This window comes from Eurytemora carolleeae, unplaced genomic scaffold (assembly GCF_000591075.1).
Source record: "Eurytemora carolleeae unplaced genomic scaffold, Eaff_2.0 scaffold1589, whole genome shotgun sequence".
NCBI classification, from domain to species: Eukaryota; Metazoa; Arthropoda; class Copepoda; order Calanoida; family Temoridae; genus Eurytemora; species Eurytemora carolleeae.
In genome coordinates, this window is record NW_019397475.1 from 30,051 (window position 1) to 51,972 (window position 21,922).

General features: G+C 32.9%; 1 protein-coding gene across 1 annotated transcript; it reads right to left on the reverse strand.

The window, feature by feature from the left end:
- Nucleotides 1-3,215: 3,215 nt before the first annotated feature.
- On the reverse strand, nt 3,216-14,076 carry LOC111714488 (uncharacterized). The gene is made up of 11 exons (XM_023489610.1): nt 13,991-14,076; nt 12,519-12,614; nt 12,340-12,382; nt 11,895-11,957; nt 11,387-11,507; nt 11,204-11,268; nt 10,241-10,323; nt 9,031-9,064; nt 8,639-8,686; nt 6,461-6,532; nt 3,216-3,424 (listed from the first exon to the last, which is right to left on the reverse strand). The coding sequence occupies exons 1-11, from the start codon at nt 14,032-14,034 to the stop codon at nt 3,353-3,355; spliced, it is 741 nt and encodes a 246-aa protein (XP_023345378.1). The 5' UTR covers nt 14,035-14,076; the 3' UTR covers nt 3,216-3,352.
- Between the last annotated feature and the right edge of the window lie 7,846 nt (nt 14,077-21,922).

Sequence of the window (21,922 nt, forward strand, 5' to 3'; positions counted from 1 at the left end):
CATCCCGCCGCCGATGTCTACTCTAGCAACAAATGCTGCTAATGTCTAAGCCGACCTCCAAGGCAGTCGCATGTCACGGGGTTGAGAGGCAAATCAAGTTCCTCCCTACACATGTTACAGACTGCAAAACCCTCCCTCCAGAGTCACATGTCCAGGGGATTGAGAGGCAAATCAAGTTCCTCCCTTCACATGTGACTGACGGCTAATCCCCCAGAACTGTCGCTTAGATGTGAACCCTTTGCTGCCAAGATGCTGACACATGTGAGCTGACCATCATGAAGCTCCAACTGTTCCAATCCTTTCAACACCATCACCAACATGAAGTTACTGCTGATGTTTGTCTTTTCCTTTATTAATTTCAATCAACCAATTTTAATTCGCAATATGTGCAAATATTTCAAAACAATTTTATTTTTCTTAAATAAACGTTATAGAATATTTGGGTTTTTCCTGATTTCTTTATTAGAATATTTTTTGACCTTTTTAAAGGTCAACAAAGATGTTTAAAAGATGTTTGTTGTTTTAAAGCGCTTTTAAATCTAAGGAGTCTGAGTTTTGACGTACAGGATACAATTTAATTCTGATATATTCCTGCATCAACACTTTTGAAATGAAAATAAATTAACAATTTATTGCACAAACACTTTTTTTAATAGCTTTGATACACAATTTATGAAGCATTGAGATTTTGCATCATGGAATTTTAAAGCAAAATATATCAAAATAATACCCCACTATATTGGAATACAATGATTGTCTGATTCACATTTATCCAAGCTGGAGTAAAATGTCGCATCAAATATTAAGACAGGGTCGAAACGTCGTTGGTTTTTCTTACCTCACTAACTAATCTATCCTTTTTCGCAGCCCTAGACAACTTTGTTTAAATGTATGTATGGAGCAATTACTTTCATCTCTATTTTTCAAGAAGTAATTGGTAAAATTCTTATATTTTTTACGGGAGATTAAAAGCATTTAATTTTGATAATTTTGAAAGAAAATTCCTATGACCAGAATATTTCATAGATTATTTTTGTTAAAATAGATTCCATATCAGGCTGTGACATCCGTCTTGTGTTTACTTTTCCGCCCAAAGACAGTACACTGCAGTACAAAAAATGCGTACACCTCTGAAATAACTTTCATTGCATTAGTATTTAGTACCTTGCATAAAACGATTTTATCTTCCAGATAAAGGTTAAGGTTTCAAGGGTTTCGTTGTAGATCGGTCATTATACTATTTTTGCATGAAGGGTCACTTAAAATTACGCTTACAGTCCCTTTCAGTCTCCCGATTACAAGTCAGTCATTCTTAACGTTTGTGAGATTACACTTATCTCTAATGTTTTAGTTCATATTATTTCAATCATAAAATGTCCATAGTGTCTTTGTTGTGTTATTAGTATTGTATATATGCTGAGGACGAATTTAAAGAATTTGAGCCGCGGCTTAACTTTAAGCCGTGGCCTGGATCAAATATGATTGGTTCTACTTAAAATCGTATTCAATTTTTAAAGATTTAAGCTGGCGCTCAATTGAAACAGGTTTTTGGCAGATTTAAGCCACGGCTCAAATTCATTAAATTCGGACACTGGAAGGATTTTCTCAACTCTCAGATGTAAAAGCTCTTCCCCCATTGGTATAAAACCTAACTTTACTTTGCATTTTACAACCTTGATTTGGCAACAATTTAAGGCGTCTTCTTAAAACTGTGTTTTTATTGGACGAAATAATCATTCACAAAAAAACCTTTTTTAAAAAAAAGATGCCCGCAGCCCGTCTACATGCCTCTGGCGCTATTCGAACACTTCTTTTGTCGGTGTGGTAATTGCAGGTAACATTATTTATGACAAAACAAATTTAATAATTAACATTCTTTTTAAAAAATTTATGTTTCAGAATATATATTTTTGATAAAATTACATGAATCATAACTCTAGGATTGTATAAATTATAAATCTAAGATTGTATAAATTATAAATCTAAGATTGTATGAATTATAAATCTAAGATTGTAGAAATTATAAATCTAAGATTACAAAAACTATAAATCTAAGATTACATTGATTATAAATCTAAGATTACATTGATTATAAATCTAAGATTGTATAAATTATAAATCTATGATTGTATAAATTATATAAATCTAAGATTGTATAAATTATATAAATCAAGATTACATAAATTTTAAATCTAAAATTACGTTGATCATAAATCTAAGATTGTATAAATTATAAATCTAAGATTACAAAAATTATAAATCTAGGATTACATTGATTATAAATCTAAGATTGTATAAATTATAAATCAAAGTATATGTATAAATTATAAATCTAAGATTGCATGAATTATAAATCTAAGATTACATTAATTATAAATCTAAGATTACATGATTACATCTATATATATAAAGTTGTAATCTCTGTTATGGTGTTTTTTGTTTGTTTGCCCGATCATAACTCAGAAACCCCTGGACTTATTTGCCTCAAATTTAATTGGGGAAATCGGGAGACCCACGTGGGAATGTTCTTAGCTTGGTTTTGAGATTCTAAGTTGAGTTGGTCGACTTAAACAGTGAAAACTTATTTTTCTGATATAAAACTATTCAAGTGCGGGTAAACGGCGGGGTAACTTTTATTTTACTTGGCAGCGCTGGGTTCCCACCAAACCAGTTGATTATAAATCTAAGATTTGATAAATTTTAAATCTAAGATTACATTCATTATAAATCTAAGATTACAATGATTATAGATCTAACTTACATTGATTATAAATCTAAGATTACAACGATTATAAATCTAAGATTTGATAAGTTTTAAATCTAAGATTACATTCATAATAAATTTAAGATTATAATGATTATAGATTTAAGATTTTACAAATTACAAATCTAAGATTACAATGATTATAGATCTTACTTACATAAATTATAAATCTAAGATTAAATAACTTATAAATCTAAGATAACATAAATTATAAATCTAAGATCAAATAGCTTATACCAAGAATGTAAGGCAAGGAAAGTTATTTCAGAAGTGTACACATCTTTTGTACTGCAGTGTACTGTCTCTGGGCGGTAATGTAAACACAAGATCCATCTTTCACATAAAAAATCAATGAATATTATGTGAATTATCGAAATTATCAAAATTTAATGCTTTTAACCTCCTCGGATACTAAACGAACACTGATGCATCTATTCGTGTTTACAAATTCCGCCCAAAGAGAACTGGTTTCAATATGTACGCAGAGTATACACGACCGCAATAAACTTTCCTTGCATTACATTCTTGGCTTATACTAAGATTACATAAATTATGAATGTAAGATTACATAAATGTACAATGTTCTGTTTAAAGTCCATAAATAGCTGGATCCACATTATCTGCTACAGCATTAAACAAGTTCTTCAGCATTCCTCCGATCTACACAAATTCAATAAACAGGGTGAGTCAAAAAAAAAGAGAGTGAATAGCGAGATTTTCATATAATAAAGCATTTGTTTTGGTAATCTCAGATTTAACAAAAAAGAATGAAACTTTGAATTTTTTATAGCAATCCGATAAACCATATCCGATAAACCTTCAGCAATCCGATAAACCATATCCGATAAACCTTCAGCAATCCGATAAACCATATCTGATAAACCTTCAGCAATCCGATAAACCATATCTGATAAACCTTCAGCAATCCGATAAACCATATCCGATAAACCTTCAGNTTCGTGCATTATCCAATCTCTCTTTCTAATTCTGTATCCCCCCTTGTGTCCTCTATATTGTTGAAGTTGAAAATTTGACATTTATGTTCATCATGCAATATATATATTGTAGTTTAGCAATCAATATATTTGGTTCAAGATATATTTTATCTGAAAATATATTCAGTTCAAGATATATTTCATTTATCAATATATTTAGTTCAATATATATTTCATTAAATAATATATTTAGTTCAAGATATACTTAATTTATCAATATTTTTAGCTCAAGATATATTTAATTTCTCAATATATTTTGTTCAAGATATATTTAATATATCAATATATTTAGTTCAAGATATATTTCATTTATCAATATATTTAGTTGAAGATATATATTTCATTTTAGAATATATTCAGTTCAAGATACATTTCATTTATCAATATATTTAGTTCAAGATATATTTCATTTATCAATATATTTAGTTCAAGATACATTTAATTTTTTATCATATTTTGATCAATATATATTTCATTAAATGATATATTTCGTTCAAGATATATTTAATTTATCAATATATTTAGTTGAAGATATATATTTCATTTTAGAATATATATTTGGTTTTATAGATATGTAATAAATTTCTTATAAGAACCCATATTTGTAAAACTGAATACTACATATTAACATTATCTGAACCCTAAGTACGTTGTATTGGCTTCTGAGAATACTATCGGCCCATATCATTAACATGTACTACGATTTAGTCTGATTACGTTCATTAAAGGGACTGTATAGGAAAACTGAAAGGGGGTATAGGCTAAAAGCTAATCACTTTAGCTCTTGATCACGACCCATGAAAGTTTTATCTGATGTTCCTGTCTCGAGAAATTGATATAAAACTGTGTTAAAATTATACGAAAATTCATATATGTAAATTTAGAATATCTTAAACTTAAATCACGTGACCAGAACTATCACCAATGGCAGAGCAGTATACTGGTCTGTGTCTCCGCCTGTATCACATGACCACTTTACTTCACTGCCATTGGTGGAATTTCCAATCAAGTAATACGGACGTGTAAATAATATTATGAATTAAATCTATAAAAAAATAAAAATAAAATTATAAAATTATAATTGGAGTAAACCTTATTTACAATTAGCTTTCTCTGGGATATCATCGTTTTCAGATTGGTTGCATATTTGCTGAATTTGATCTTTTTAAACCCACTACTTTTATACAAAATTGTATGTATATTAATTTTCGTATAAATTTGACAAAGTCGTATATCAATTTCTAGAGATAGGAACATCAGATATAACTTTCATGGGTTGCGATCGAGAGCTAAAGTGATTAGCATTCAGCCTATACCCCCTTTCATTTTTCCTTTACAGTCCCTTTAATTTCACATGTAATTTACACCCATCATTACTTTGAATATAAATATGGGTTGTCTTGTCACATGTATTAATTCTCGTGTGGAGAAGCAAAGAGTTACCTCTGTGTATCAGGGATACATATTAAGGAATACAGAGTTGTATCAGGGATACATATTAAGGAATACAGAGTTGTATCAGGGATACATATTAAGGAATACAGAGTTGTATCAGGGATACATATTAAGGAATACAGAGTTGTATCAGGGATACATATTGGGGAATACAGAGTTGTATCAGGGATACATATTAGGGAAAACAGAGTTGTATCAGGGATACATATTAAGGAATACAGAGTTGTATCAGGGATACATATTAAGAAATACAGAGTTGTATCAAGGATACATATAAAGAAATACAGAGTTGTATCAGGGAAACATATTATGGAATATAGAGTTGTATCAGGGATACATATTAAGAAATACAGAGTTGTATCAGGGATACATATTAAGAAATACAGAGTTGTATCAGGGATACATATTAAGAAATACAGAGTTGTATCAGGGATGCATATAAATAAATACAGAGTTGTATCAGGGATACATATTACGGAATACAGAGTTGTATCAGGGATACATATTAAAAAATACAGAGTTGTATCAGGGATACATATAAAGAAATACAGAGTTGTATCAGGGATACATATTATGGAATACAGAGTTGTATCAGGGATACATATTAAGAAATACATAGTTGTATCAGGGATACATATTATGGAATACAGAGTTGTATCAGGGATACATATTAAGGAATACAGAGTTGTATCAGGGATACATATTAAAGAATACAGAGTTGTATCAGGGATACATATTAAGGATACAGAGAGTTGTATCAGGGATACTAACTTGAGAATAGAGTTGTATCAGGGATACTAATTTAAGAATACAGAGAGTGTTGTATCTGGATTGATACTCACTAGAGCTAGTTGTATCTGAGTGATACATACTAAATAATACAAAAGCGTCGTATTTTGGACATACTTTTACTTGCTTTTGGACATACTTTTACGTACTTTTGGACATACTTTTACTTGCTTTTGAACATACTTTTACTTACATTTGTATATACTTTTACTTACTTTTGGACATACTTTTACTTGCTTTTGGTCATACTTTTACTTACTTTTGAACATACTTTTACTTACTTTTGGACATACTTTTACTTACTTTTGGACATACTTTTACTTACTTTTGGACATACTTTTACTTACTTTTGGACATACTTTTACTTAATTTTGGACATACGTTTACTTACTTTTGGACATACTTTTTCTTACTTTTGGACATACTTTTACTTACTTTTGGACATACTTTTACTTACATGAATACGGAGAACTGGCTTGAAATCTTCCAGGAATAGATCGGGAGATCTATTTATCACTGTGTGAACAACCTAGAGAAATACCTATGAAGTTTTAATTATTTTCAGGTTTATAGATGAGAAATTTGTTTACTTTCTTTTGTTTAGGTCGTAAATAATTCTATGATTAGAAAAGGTTAAAATGTGTAAACTTATAATTTCCAGTGACTCTTCGCTAAAATTGTCTAGTCCGATTTACAACAGTACCGTACAGACCTTTATCTGCAAGTAGGGTTTCCAGCGGACGAAACGTTTTGCGAAAAATTGGGAAATTTTTCGGTCGCATTTCGCAAACTTTTTCGCGAAAATGAGAAAAGAGAAAACTGAAAATGCGAAAACATTTCAAAGTTTTTTTTCAGTTTCGCATTTTTAATGTCGCGAAAATTTCATATGTTTTCACGAAACAGATTGGAGCGAAATTTCGCGAAAACAGTGAGAGAAAAAAAATTTCGCGAAACGATTTTTCCTTTTCGGTGGAAACCCTATCTGCAAGGGACATAGGAAAATAATTAACTCTAAGTTTATAGGAAGTCTTTCTTTTGTCTGATCAAGTATGAGTTAGATATCGATATGTGTTTGTTTTGAAAACTGATGATTTCATGTGTGATTTCACCATAAAAGTCATTTGCGCATTTTTTGCAACAGAAACATTGGTGAAATTAACAAAATAAAAAAAAACTTTTTTAAGCCATTTTCTATATTATTGATAAGATAAAGTTTTCAAGTGTCCGAATTTAATGAACTTGAGTCGCGGCTTAAATCTGCCAAAAACAGGTTTCAATTGAGCGCCGGCTTCAATCTTAAAAAAATTAATACAATTTTAATTGGAACAAACCATATTTTAGTCGCCGCGGCATAGATTTAAGCCGCGGCTCAAATTCTTTAAATACGGCCTCAGGGTGCTGTAGTGAATCGGACATGACGTCCTCCATTAAAATATTTAAATGGAGGCTCACTTTAAATTAAAATATTTAAATGGAGGCTCACTTTAAATTACAACAGTTTCTTCTGAAGTTAAATAATCATTGAAATAAAACTTTTCACGGATCTCTGAACGAATTATAGTTTCAATCAAAAATCAAAGAACAATCGGTTCTTATAAAATCTTGTATTGGAAATGCATTCGATTAAATATTCCATTTGTGCAGGCATCAATTATATTTTTCCATTCATCTGAATGTCATGTAAAAATGCAATTTCCCTTAACATTTAATAGAAATGATGTCAGAAGAATAAAATAATGCTTTTAAAGGGACTGTACAGGCGTAAAGTCCCATTAAAGGGACGGTTCACTGTACAGACGTAATTTAAAGGTATTCTCCCTTTCAGGAGCATAGCATGCGCGATTCACATCGCACGGAAGCAATTTACTCATTTGTTTAAGCAATCCTTGTTACAAGTGTTAAATTCTGTCCGAAATTTACAAATATTTTTTATAAAGAAACCGCAAATCCAAATTATCCATTTTCAGGAAAAATGATATCTTGATAAAATTGCTTGTTAATATTGTAAATCGAAAAAAAAACGAATTGTTAAATCAATTTTCAGCGCGATGAATGTATGAATTAAGATAAATCACTGTTGTACAGACACACATAGAGGATGCACTTATTTTGAGAACGTACATTGAGGACGCATATAGAGGACGCAAATCGAGGACACACATTGAGGACGCACATTGAGAATGCACAATGAGGACGCACATAAAGGACGCAAATCGAAGAAGCACATTGAGAGTGCACAATGAGGACGCAGATTGAGCACGCATATTGAGATGCACATTGAGAATGCACATTGAGGACGTACATTGAGGACGAACATTGAGGACGCACATTGATAACTCACATTAATGACGCACATTGAGAAATCACATTGATGACGTACATTTAGGATATTCATTGATAACACATATTGAGAACACACATGGAGGACGCAAATGGAGGACGCGCATTGAGGACACAAATCGAGGACGCACATAGAAAACGCAAATCGAGGACGTAAATTGAGGACGCACATTGAGAATGCACATTGAGGACGAACATTGAGGAACGCAAAGTCTGGGCGCACATTAAGTACCCACAATGAGGACAAACATTAAGGACACGTAAATTAAATGTGACAAATTTAAAAAACATTTACCTCGGCTAGGTTCGGTGCTTTTCCACCAAACAAGTTCTCCATGTTAACCTATAAAACCAAACCAAATATTTTATCTAATAATAGTTTGTTTGAAATTTCAAGAAATCGCTGAAACAGCTGAACCGATCGTGCCTTGTTTTTTTACCTTACATGACCCCGAGGACGAATTTCGCCCGGTTAAACTAGTGAATCAGTAAATTATGCCTTTTTGATTTTTTCCAAATCATGTTTGAGGAAAAGAATGATATTTGAAAGCTTGTAACAAGCCAATAGTTTTAAATATAAGAATCAAAGGTCTTCTGACCAGAAAATAAATACAAAATTTTCATTTCCGAGGGTTTTTAGATAGGAATTTTAAATAACAATTTTGAAAAAATATTTGGTTGGTTTTCCTTCATGTTGCCTTCTTTAACTTTGATCGTCATCCTTTCATCAAATCACAACTTGATTTTAAAAGATGTTTTTTTCAGGAGTAAACTTAAAATGTGGGGTCTCAAAAAAGTGAAATTTGTTTAAAGGGAGTGACTGGCTGGATATGATTGTTGAACCAAGCGTGCAGTATTATGAGGAAAAGTTAGTTTTTTAGAAGAATATGTCTTACGTTTTTGTCCTGGATTAATAAATAATTTCTAAAAAATAGAATCTTCAGAGTAAGCCTCCAGGATGTAAAAAATTAATCCTAAAAAATCTTCAATACTTCATTATTAGTTCATATCTACAATACCTAGCCAATTTCCTTTAACCCTATTCCCGCTGGGGGGGGGGTCAATTTGCCCCCCCCCTGTAGTTTTTTTTACATAACTCAAAAAGTATTGGTCTGAGGCTGTTGAAATTTTCTGACTTTTCTTACATACCCAAAGCCCTCCCTTTAGGCCTAAAACCGGGCTTTAATACTAACTGCCTGAGTCCTCAGGCACACTGCCTGAATGACTGCTTTTGCCTGTAGCAAACTAAATCTTTGTTTTGACCCACTTTCACTTGTCAGATTTTGATAAAATTTAGCTTTTTGGAAAGCCTATGACATAAGGAAACGGATTGCACAAGTTTTGCGAAAAAATAATTTCAAATTTTTTGCAAACAACCTGTCAAAGGAAATTTGCACATTTTTAGTTTTTCTTGATTAAAAATCAGGTTATTTAAAATTTTGCAAAAATATTTGCATATTTGAAATGGCATGGTCAAGGGCTTTTCAAAAATGTATAATTTGTCATTTTTTGGACAAATTTTTTTTTGCAAACATTTTTACTATAAAACTGGATTTTGCGATAAAAAATTCAATTTTCGCAAATTTGCAAATTTTTTTGCAGATTCTAAAAGTAGAGCACAAGAGCTTTCTAATGATGTATCATTTGTCGTATTTGGACATAAAACATGGGATTTAGAGGGGGGGGTCAAATTGACCCCCCCCCCAGCGTATCCTGGTTTTCAAGTACCCCAGCAGGGATAGGGTTAAGGTTTTGTGGGAAGATATAATATGTTAGTTTTTCTTGAAACATTGGAAGATATACAGATTTATAATCTAATTGCAATTGTTTGTTCAAAAAACATAAATTTTTTTTCAAAAAATCCATAATGATATTTGTAAGTTATGATTTTTGATTCCTAGGGTTCTCCTCTATAACGACCTTCCCATTAACTTTACTAAGTTTAGCGACCAATATGGCGCTAACATCTGTCATCGTCATCTATAAATATAATGTTATTTTATATTTGCGACCAATATAGCGCTAAAATCTGTCATCGTCATCTATAAATATAATGTTATTTTATATTTGCGACCAATATAGCGCTAACATCTGTCATTGTCATCTAAAAATATAATGTAATTATATATTTGCGACCAATATAGCGCTCGAATTACAACAGAACCCTTAAAAGCTCAGTCTGGTAAAATATGAATTAGCTATCGCATATTTTTGTTCTTGTTTTACTGCAAGAGTGACTTGTGAATTACTGGCTTTTAAGAAGCAAATGGAGAAAGTATCAGAATAAAACACGAAAACGGCACTATATCTTCCACATTTTCATTCAGATTAAGGTTTTAAGGATTCCGTTATAAATCGGACATTGCCATCTTTGCATGGGATCACATGAAATTAAGGTGACAGTTTCTTTAAGGAGATTTTTCATCAATTTGAAAATGATTTCTTTTTGTATCTAACTATCTCAGTTCTAGAGAAATGTCCCTTAATTCGCAAGATTTGCCATAATTATGTCCGTTTAACCCTATCCTATCCGGATTGGGCTATTTTTGTCTAATATAGATTAGCCCCTAGAGTTGAGAGAATGTTTGAAAATTAATATTTAGACTTTTGACAATTATTAAGATATGACAAACGTTATTAAGTTCACAAAAAATGGAATAGGAAGCAATAATTAAGACTATTTAATGTTGTGTCAAACAAATAGTGTTACTAGACAATTATTAAAACACTAATTTAGTAAAATGGGTCTGTTTACACTACACAGTTGCTGTGTCTCATGATCGCATTGGACTTTTAAAAGTTATTTCTTAATTCTAAAGGTCGTCTTCCTATTTCAGAGTTTTCTGTACACTGTGCTGACCTGGAAATCTCCGGACGAGGATTCTACGTCAACAAGGGAGATAGTTCCGTCCAACGCGTATTGCCCTTTTGTAGAAAATTGGATTTGAAAAAATCTATTTATTATAGTTATATAGTTTTTATAGTTATACCCTGCCTAACATAGACCTATTCGACCTACCCCTCTATCTTAGTTTAGCGTGACCTGTTGCTGAAAGCTCCGGAATGGTGAGATCAACGAAGAGTAAGTTTCTCTCAGTGTTTGTTCTGAAATCGTTGACGATAAAGTTAGACAACCCGGAGATTATGTTCTTGTGGAATTCAGCCTAAAAAATCATATTTCAGAGATATAAATAAAACCTTCTATGTACAAGGGGGGGGGCTTCATAAATGATAAAGAAATGATTTTTTAAAACCACGTTTATTTGAGAAATATTATGTCATTTTTTCCTGTAAAATTGCTTTTTTCACAATCTCTATTCTCAAGATTTGCCAGATTATATTTCTCAGTTAAAATACAGTGAAACATTGTTTAAACTACAGTAAGGCCCATAAGAGAGTAAAACAGGAGACCCAAATTTTATATAGTCATGTGAAAATTAATCACAGCAAATGTGAAGATGACTTAACATCATCAAATACATATTATTGCTTGAATTTTGTCATCCTGTTCCATAGTTTTTGGGTCCCTCTGTAACTATGTGTTTTTGGACCTTAAGCTTGGATGCAGCATCGTTGAGGTTGAACTGGAGTTCTGGTATAAGAAGTGGTTCTCCCTGAGTTCAAATATATATGAAAAAGGGTAAAAACGATAGGATTGCTATAATGAATTTTAACAGAAGATGAGTATGAATGATAAAAAGCACAGTAAAGAATCAAAACTTCAACTTTCTTCTTAAAAAAAAGAAATTTTAATGTTGCCACAATTTTGAGAAAATGTTTATTTATATATTCAAATTTTGACTACTTTCATGGATTTATAGTTTTTGTTCATAATGTGTCAAATATAATTTAAACATATCAGACTTCATCGATTTTTGTAGAAGCCAATTCCTTTAAATATTAAAACTTGTTCAATGAATTAAATTGAACATCACTTTAAAATCCTGTTTTTTTATTCTATTTTTTCAATTTTTTAATTTTATTTTGAATATATTCCTGCTCGACGTTGTATTCTGGAATTCCGGTACGCATATTCACTCTACGGTTACAATTGACAATTTAGTGGCAAACAACAAAATCAAATAATTAATCATTTTTTGATTATTATTATTAATATTATTATTATTATTATTATTTTTATTATTATTACAAATGGCTTAAGCCCTAAATTATCCCTAAGGGTTTCTGTGAGCTCAATATGACAGGAGTTTAGTTTATCAGGATCATTATTTAAACAGTTGCCCAGGGACCCCTTCACATCTCCGTACACACTAAAATTTCGTCGTCGTATATATCAATACAATAAAGACGACTTTTTTCAATTTAGATTGCTATACCAAGCTTTCAAACAGTATGGTTACATATAAACATGGGAACAAAGAAAAACTCCTCTTTTCTTACTTGTAAACTTCTGTAAAATCTGAAAAAATCTTAGAAATCAAAACTTTAATAGAAAACCGTCTTCAATGTATTAATATAAACGCCGACCATTGTAGTTTACAGGAAAAATGTATATATGACTGAATTAAATTGCACGTGGAAAAAAACAAGTCTGCATATACATCTACGATTTGAATGTGCAAGATTCAATTGTGTTTCATGTATTTCAAAATGTACCCATAGATTAGATAGAACACTAGATGTCGTCTTTTCAAGATTTAGAGGTTTTCGTTTACAATAAGCCTGAGACATAGGCCCAGAGGAGTTACGCGCATGCTCTCTCTTTGTCTTGTAACTAAGCGCTGCCTGCGTGTAACTCCTTTTAGCCTCTGCCTCAGAGTTATTGTGACCGAAAATCCTGTAATCTTGAAAAGCCAACACCTAGTGTTTTATATTGTTAATTAATCTATGTACTGACCCAACAAAAATACTAAGTTAGGAATAGGAATTGAAAAAAATAAAGTTAGAGGCATTCGGTTTCTTCTATTTGAAATCATAAGCGTTTTGGTTTATATTTTAACAATCTTTAAACTTACGGATTTGTATGTTTAATACTTTTTATTCAAAACATATATGCCGGCAAAAAAGTATTTAGAAAGAAGGCTGAAAAATTATGTTTAATAGGAGAAATTGTAATCGAAAGTCATAGCTTTCTAGAATATTGACAGAACCATTAAATCCACGTGCCCGGTATAAATTCTGTTGATACATATTTCAGAATTTCATTTTAGAATCAATTTTATCAGGTTCTTTGGTTACACCTGAACAGGTTTTTGAGGTTATTGCTCTCCCGAGTGTTACGGTTCTTTAAAGTACAATTTACTGTCAATTTTCTGTACAGTGTACAAGTATTTGCTGTACAGTGTACAAGTATTTGCTGTACAGTGTACAAGTATTTGCTGTACAGTGTACAAGTATTTGCTGTACAGTTTACAGTTTCTTTGCTTGACAGTTTTCAGTTACAAGTTTTTTAACAGCTTTTTTCTCTCAAACAAATATACAGATATGTTTGTATATATGTTGCCTATAGCTGGACAAACGGCTGGACCAATCTGGCTGAAATTATTTTGAGAACCCAAAGCTAAGGCGAAAGAATCAGAATTTTTTTTTTCAAAATTCGATTTTTAAAACAATTCCACGGGCATCTAGTGTAGCATCTAGTATAATAGTGTTAAATGTTCTACGTAAACTGATTTTTTGGTTTAACCTTGATGTAGCAGTTAGGAGTAATACAGTCAAGAAGCTCTTCATTTTCTGGAATAGTTTTTAATTTCATTTTCTTCTCTCTTCTCATATACCTTTGTCTGCATCCTTATTTCTCCCATCCTTCCCTTCCTCCCCCACATTCTCCCCTTCCCTCGACCTCCCCCACATTNTAAGTTTACAGCTCCAGGGAACCGAAAGAAATAAGTTTACAGCTCCAGGGAACCGAAAGAAATAAGTTTACAGCTCCAGGGAACCGAAAGAAATAAGTTTACAGCTCCAGGGAACCGAAAGAAATAAGTTTACAGCTCCAGGGAACCGAAAGAAATAAGTTTACAGCTCCAGGGAACCGAAAGAAATAAGTTTACAGCTCCAGGGAACCGAAAGAAATAAGTTTACAGCTCCAGGGAACCGAAAGAAATAAGTTTACAGCTCCAGGGAACCGAAAGAAATAAGTTTACAGCTCCAGGGAACCGAAAGAAATAAGTTTACAGCTCCAGGGAACCGAAAGAAATAAGTTTACAGCTCCAGGGAACCGAAAGAAATAAGTTTACAGCTCCAGGGAACCGAAAGAAATAAGTTTACAGCTCCAGGGAACCGAAAGAAATAAGTTTACAGCTCCAGGGAACCGAAAGAAATAAGTTTACAGCTCCAGGGAACCGAAAGAAATAAGTTTACAGCTCCAGGGAACCGAAAGAAATAAGTTTACAGCTCCAGGGAACCGAAAGAAATAAGTTTACAGCTCCAGAGAACCGAAAGAAATAAGTTTACAGCTCCAGGGAACAGAAAGAAATAAGTTTACAGCTCCAGGTAACAGAAAGAAATAAGTTTACAGCTCCAGGAACAGAAAGAAATAAGTTTACAGCTCCAGAGAACATCAATCGTCGAATAAAAACTCAATGTAATTCGTATAGTTGTCTCTACAGGCTCATCCTTTGTGTTAGAAAACCTTCGATATCTTTCTCACTGTTACTCAGTTAGATGGTTGATGGATGAATATGACTACACTATAAAGGACGGACAATTGCAAGTACATTAAGCAGTCAGATTTTCATTGGAGACTCAAATCTTAAAAATTGCACGCAATTCACACAAATTGCACGCAATGCACACAAAACGAAAATCACACAAAAGCCTTTTCTATAGACCTGAAAACTGTGCTTAGTTTCCATCCATCATTAGAATACTGTGGCGGAGCCTAGCTATGTTTTATGATATTAGACTGTTTCGAGTCACAGTCTTTGTTTACGAATTATTTATATACAGGGTGACCCACATCAAAGTAGACCGCCCCAATAGGTCTAAATTACGATTTGAGGGACAAATCAGAAAATTTAAGAAGAATGAATCATTTTGAAAAATTTAAAAAGGGTAATAGAATTTTTTCTTGCAGAAAATGCTAGATTTTTCGAGTATTATTTGCGCATTTTGGCGTTAAAGATTGGAGATAATCTAATATGATATGGGACGCTCTGTATATTTCTCTGAATAAATCTGCTAGTACTTTTGATCCACGTCTCGCCTAAATATCATATTATTAAATCCTATTTAATGTGTGTTTATTTTAAGCCGAAGAAAGTAATTAATGTTAAAAATTTGAAAACTTTTTTCGTGGAATTTTCGTTAAATCCATTTCCTGAAATTTGGAGACCCTATGCACTCTCTCTTCAGGTCTCCGCTGTCGACTTGCTTGATGAAATCTGAGGGTCTCCACGAGATGGCCGAAGGGGTCTTTGACCGTACTCAGACGATGCTGATTTTTCCCAGACTCTGTTTTTTAACCTTCAAAAGATCTGAGAAGAAGAAAAAACATTTTCAACTTTTTCCCCATATAAACGATAAATGACAAATCAATTTTGATAAACGATAAATGACAAATCAATTTTGATAAACGATAAATGACAAATCAATTTTGATAAACGATAAATGACAAATCAATTTTGATAAACGATAAATGACAAATCAATTTTGATAAACGATAAATGACAAAAATCAAAACTAATGTTAGATTTGTATGCATGATTATATAAATAACTGAAAATGTATATTATTTCATGGATCGAGGTTGCGTTATGCATCAAGTCGTTTTTTTAAATATTTTCTTTCACAACGTTACTTTAAAACTGTTATCTAAGCAATAACAATAAAGACATTTTCGCTTTTCTAGGTTTAAAAGTATTCAGTCCTAATAATTCATATCTGTTTTCTTGTAGTAGAAATGCGCAAGTCGCTTTTGTACAGAACCCACAATTGAAATTAATCAATTTCTAAATTGCAAGTATTGATATCTAATTCATCCTTGAGTAACAAAGCTTAAGCGTATGGTTGTGAATCGGGCATTGTCATCTTTGCATTTATATATTTATAAAGTTATTACTGTATATGCATATAGTTATTACTATATTTATTACATGTCGATTGTTTTGTATTTTGATATGTTTTGATTTAATAGGTAATTTGTTTTAATATGTTTCGTTGGGATATGTTTTGTGATTATATGTTTTTTCTTAGCTCCAAGATGTTGTACCCCGGTTTCAAAAAACTTACTTGCTGAATTTGTGTGGAAAAGATATTATAAATAATGAAAAAACAACTTGTCGCAATGTCAAATTTTCCATTTTTTTCCGCACATCTTTTAAATTATTTCATAAACAAGGCCCCCCTTGTGCATGTCCCTATACCCCCTGTAGACTGTGTAGCCCCTATACCCCCTGTATGACCCTGAAGACTGTGTAGCCCATATACCCCTTGTATACTGTAAAGCCCCTATACCCCATGTATACTGTGTAGCCCTTAGACCCCCTGTAGACTGTGTAGCCCCTATACCCCATGTTGACTGTGTAGCTCCTATACCCCCTGTAGACTGTGTAGCCCCTATACCCCCTGTATACTGTGTAGCCAATATACCCCTTGTATACTGTGCAGCCCATATACCCCTGTTTACTGTGTAGCCCCTATACCCCTTGTATACTGCAAAGCCCCTATACCCCTTGTATACTGTGTAGCTCCTATACCCCTTGTATACTGTGTAGCCCCTATACCCCTTGTATACTGTGTAGCCCCTATACCCTCCTGTATACTGTGTAGCCCCTATACGTCCACTAGATTGTATAAGTGATTATATAAACAGGTCTCAGCAGTTGTATATTCACCTCCCCACTTATACAAAGTGATAACAATACAAGATTTGTCAACATATTCTAGAACCCAGAGTTACTTAAACCTAGAATACGGTAATTTTCTAAAAGGTTTTTAGTTTGATAAGAACGTCGTGTCATTAAACTTAAATTTGTCACTGTTCCCAATTTTCTTATATATTTTTTAGAACTAAGATTTTGAAAGAGGAAGTAGTAGAAAAGCTTGAGATTATAGATTAGATAATGGTATATATTTAAACGAATATAACTTTGAAGAATTCTCAGTTTTCATTGGTGGATTTCCGAAATTATTTTTTAAAAGTTTTTTTTAAAATTCCTAGACTTTTTTTAGGGTCATTGAGGTACGTCCCACGAAACATGACCGTAGCTAGACGACTTGAAAGTCGTCTTTGATAGTCTAGGATTCATGAAACAATAACCACATAATTCTCCTAGCCCTGGCATTTCCCAAAAACGTCCGTTTTTTTGTGCTCTCAATATTGCCGGAGATATTTAGAATTTTATTCAGACTTTAATTTTCTTGAATATAACCAAAATTGTCTAAATCTGAACGAAGTTCTTCATATCTCGAGCAATATTGAAAGTACAGAAAAGGCAGACCACATTTTGGAAATCTCTACAATTTTATTTCTAAAGTAAGGTTGACAAATAAATGCAGTAAATTATATTAAAGAATCAAGACGACCTTCAAGTCATGTTTCTTGTTGAATCGGATTGGTTTGGCCGCTAATACGTTTGTTTTAGCAACAAACGGAAAGAAGAAATCAATTATTGTTAGTCAAATAGTGTGACCCTCAGTTCAAAGATGGCAATGCCCGATTCACTATTGTACCCTTAAAAGCTTAGTCTGATCAAGTATGAATTAGATATCAAAATTTTGCCCATTATTGATCAGATAGTTTTCAAGAGTACCGTTGAAATCGGACAGTGCCATCTTTGCGAGGGTCACAGAAAAATTACACTTTAAGTCCCTGTAGGCCTTGTATAACATATTTTCTTGTAAAGGTCTGTTATCGAGACACAAAGTGAGATTGTCTAGACAAAAAATAACGAGGCTCAGTCAACGAAATCTTCACCGATTAACTATAATATTAAAGAAATTCATAATTTATTCTGAAAATTAAAATCTCTGACAACTTTTATTGACCAACAATAATAACTGCTTTCTTAGAAAAAAATTACAATGTTTTTCTGAAATAAAAGCTGCAAAATGAGTATTAACTGCTTGTGAGATGAAAAAAATAATATTACAAGTTTAAATGTTCATTACATTTTAAATTCTGTATCTTTCTCTTTAAGAGCAAATTAATTATAAGCAGATACGAATATTTGGACGCAAACAATGATATCAAACAAGTTCCTGGCGTACTTTAAATATGAATGATTATAGACAACTATAATCTCATTGTGTGTATTTAACCAGGTCCAAGTTATCAATAACTCTTAGTCTTTTTTATGTTCAATCCTTTCCCCCTAGGAGCTCCGAGGGATGGGGGGGGGGGGCAAAGTTTGAACTGTAAATTCAGAACATTTAGCTTCTTGGATATCAGGCAAAAGTGGCACAAGTATAAGATACTTTAAAGGTACACATACAGTCCAATCACCTTGCAATAGCTTACTTAAGTACTACTTTATCTCTCCTTTAAGTAAAACTCTGAACTTAAAAGGGAAAATTATGTTACAGCACTGCAATAATATGTATTTTTTTTCGTTGTGGGGAGGATTCCCCTCAATCTTATAAACAGCAAACTATTTTTGTCCCGTTCTTCAGTCTTCACACTACAGTTTAAGATTTGAAAAGTGTGATAGCTCTGAGTTCTAGGGGGGTACTGCCCCCTTCCCCCACCCCTGTATAAGCCCTTGCTTTCTTCTTTCCCCCTAACCCCTCCCCTCTACCCACCCACCCTCTCCCTCACTCTTTAATATACAGTGAGAACCCTTAAATCTGTGAAATGTTTGTCTCTTATTTTTCCTTGCAATTATGATATCTTACTAAGGTGTTACAATTTACAGCTAATCCGCCCTCCCCCATGGCCCCTGTCTCATCCCCTATATTAGGGTTAAGAAACGTCTGATAAGGTTTGTCTCTAATTTTACCTTGCAATTACGATATCTTACTAAGGTGTTACAAATTTACAACTAATCCGCCCTCCCCCCTGGCCCCTGTCTCATCCCCTATATTAGGGTTATGAAACGTCTGATAAGGTTTGTCTCTAATTTTACCTTTCAATTACGATATCTTACTAAGGTGTTACAATTTACAACTAATCCGTCCTCCCCCCTGGCCCCTGTCTCATCTCCTATATTAGGGGATAGGGTTATGAAACGTCTTATAATGTTTGTCTCTAATTATACCTTGCAATTATGATATCTTACTAAGGTGTTACAATTTACAACTAATCCGCCCTCCCCCCTCGCCCCCTTTTCATCCTCTATATAAGGGGCTAGGGTTAAGCAACGTCTTATTTTCTCTAAATGCATGCTCGCGCGTTGTATCCCTTCAACGGTCTAAAGGGACTTAACCCTATTCATGCTGGGGGGGGTTCAACTTGACCCCCCCTGTAGTTTTTTTTACATAACTTAAAAAGTATTGGTCTGAGGCTGTTGAAATTTTCTGACTTTTCCTACATACCCAAAGCCCTCCCTTTAGGCCTAAAACCGGGCTTTAATACCAACTGCCCGAGTCCTCAGGCACACTGCCTGAATGACTGCTTTTTCCTGTAACAAACTAAATCTTTGTTTTGACCCACTTCCACTTGTCAGATTTTGATAAAATTTAGCTTTTTTCCGCCTTTGACATAAGGAAACCAATTGCACAAGTTTTGCGAGAAAAAATTGAAAATTTTTGCAAACAACCTGTCAAAGGAAATTTACACATTTTTAGTTTCTCTTGATTAAAAATTAGGTTATTTAAAATTTTGCAAACATTTTTGCATATTTGAAATGGCATGGTCAAGGGCTTTTCAAAAATGTATAATGTTTTCATTTTTTGCATAAATTTTTTTGCAAACATTTTTACTATATAACTGGATTTTGGAGATAAAAAAACTCAATTTTTGCAAATTTGCAAATCTTTTTGCAGATTCCAAAAGTAGAGCACAAGACCTTTCCAATGATGTAAAAATTGTCATATTTGGACATCAAACATGGGATTTAGAGGGGGGGTCAAATTGACCCCCCCCCCCAGCATATCCTGGTTTTCAAGTACCCCAGCAGAGATAGGGTTAAAGACGTGATTTCGAGTTACCCTCTATTCAAAGGGTGGCTTGTCCGATTTGTAAAGGTACCCTTTAGAATTTTAACTGGTAACAATGAGAGAAATATCGTCGAATTTCCGTCTTCAAAAGGGTTCAATTCTGATATCGTCCTCCATCGTTTTCTCTGTTTTATATTTGCAATTCCTATTTACAGAGAAACCACCATTGAAAATATTCTATTTCCAAATAAGAAAAATAGCATATCTCATTCATTTTATAAATAGGTTATCACTTGGACTCTGAATACCTCTTTGTATTCTTTTCTTATTTATCTCTAAGTGAATTTCCATAAATCCTCGAAATTAAGTATGAAATCCTTTAATTTAAAAGTTTCCACAATGGATGTAGTAAATGCCGTACTCTAAAAAGTTCGTCCCCCATACTGTATCAGTCCAGGCACAACCAATACACTATCTAAGTCAGCCAGGAAACAACCCACCTGGCTCTAAATGCCACACAGGAACACAAGCGTAGCTTATCAATCTAGCTACCACTCAAGCCCTAAATGCCACACAAGGACACAAACATAGGCTACTTATCCAGCCCTTCTCTAACTCTAAATGCCACACAAGAACACAAGCATAGGATACTTATCCAGCCCTTAATTGATCTTTACCTTATAGCAAGGTATGCTCTCAATTCACATGTTTCAATGATTAAAGGCAAATCGTGTTACATATTACAGCACAATCAGAATTGAGGATATACGTCATATATATCACATGATTAAGCCAAACATGTTAAAAATTCATTTAGAACGCAATTCAAATGAATAAATGGGTTTTATGTACAAACGTTGATTGTTAGTAATGTATACAACGTATGGCAAATTTATGGAATATCGTATAATCCAATGTTTATTATAAGAATACTAATTATCAAGTTTAGTGTGTCAAGCTCAGCGCAATCCCAGTCATTAGTTTTGTGCTCTATGTGCTCACTGTGCGCGAATATCTGCTAAGATAAAATTTTAATGGGTTTCAACTAATTAGAATATTATAGATAATATATGTATCTCTTATCCATATGCAATAATCATTAACTTTTGTATTTAACCAGGTCCAAGTTATCAATAACTCTACCTCACTGATGGTGAGTGCGATACATGTCCCAAGGCCTGTTCATTAAAAAAAGTTGATCTCTGTCTTCAAAATGTTAAAAAGTACGTCGGAAAAATGTTAAAAAAAAGATATTTATACTTTTGACAAAAATTAGCATTTGACACATGTTTTGACAATATATAGCCCTGCATCTTAATTAGCTAAATAGTTATTAGTCATTTCTGATATTAATTAGAAACACCGACCCGCCGTTTTACTGCCCTCCTCCCTACCCTATACATAAAAAAACTATTTTAGCAAAGTTTGTCCACAACTATTATGTTGAAAAAGTGAAGAAGTTTTAGCGTTCTAATTTGAGCCGTTTTTAAGTTATTTAGAAAAAAACACATGGGTGGACCCTCCCCCCCTTCCCCCCCATTCGTGATAGGTTTAAATAATAAATAGCACAATAGTATCTAAT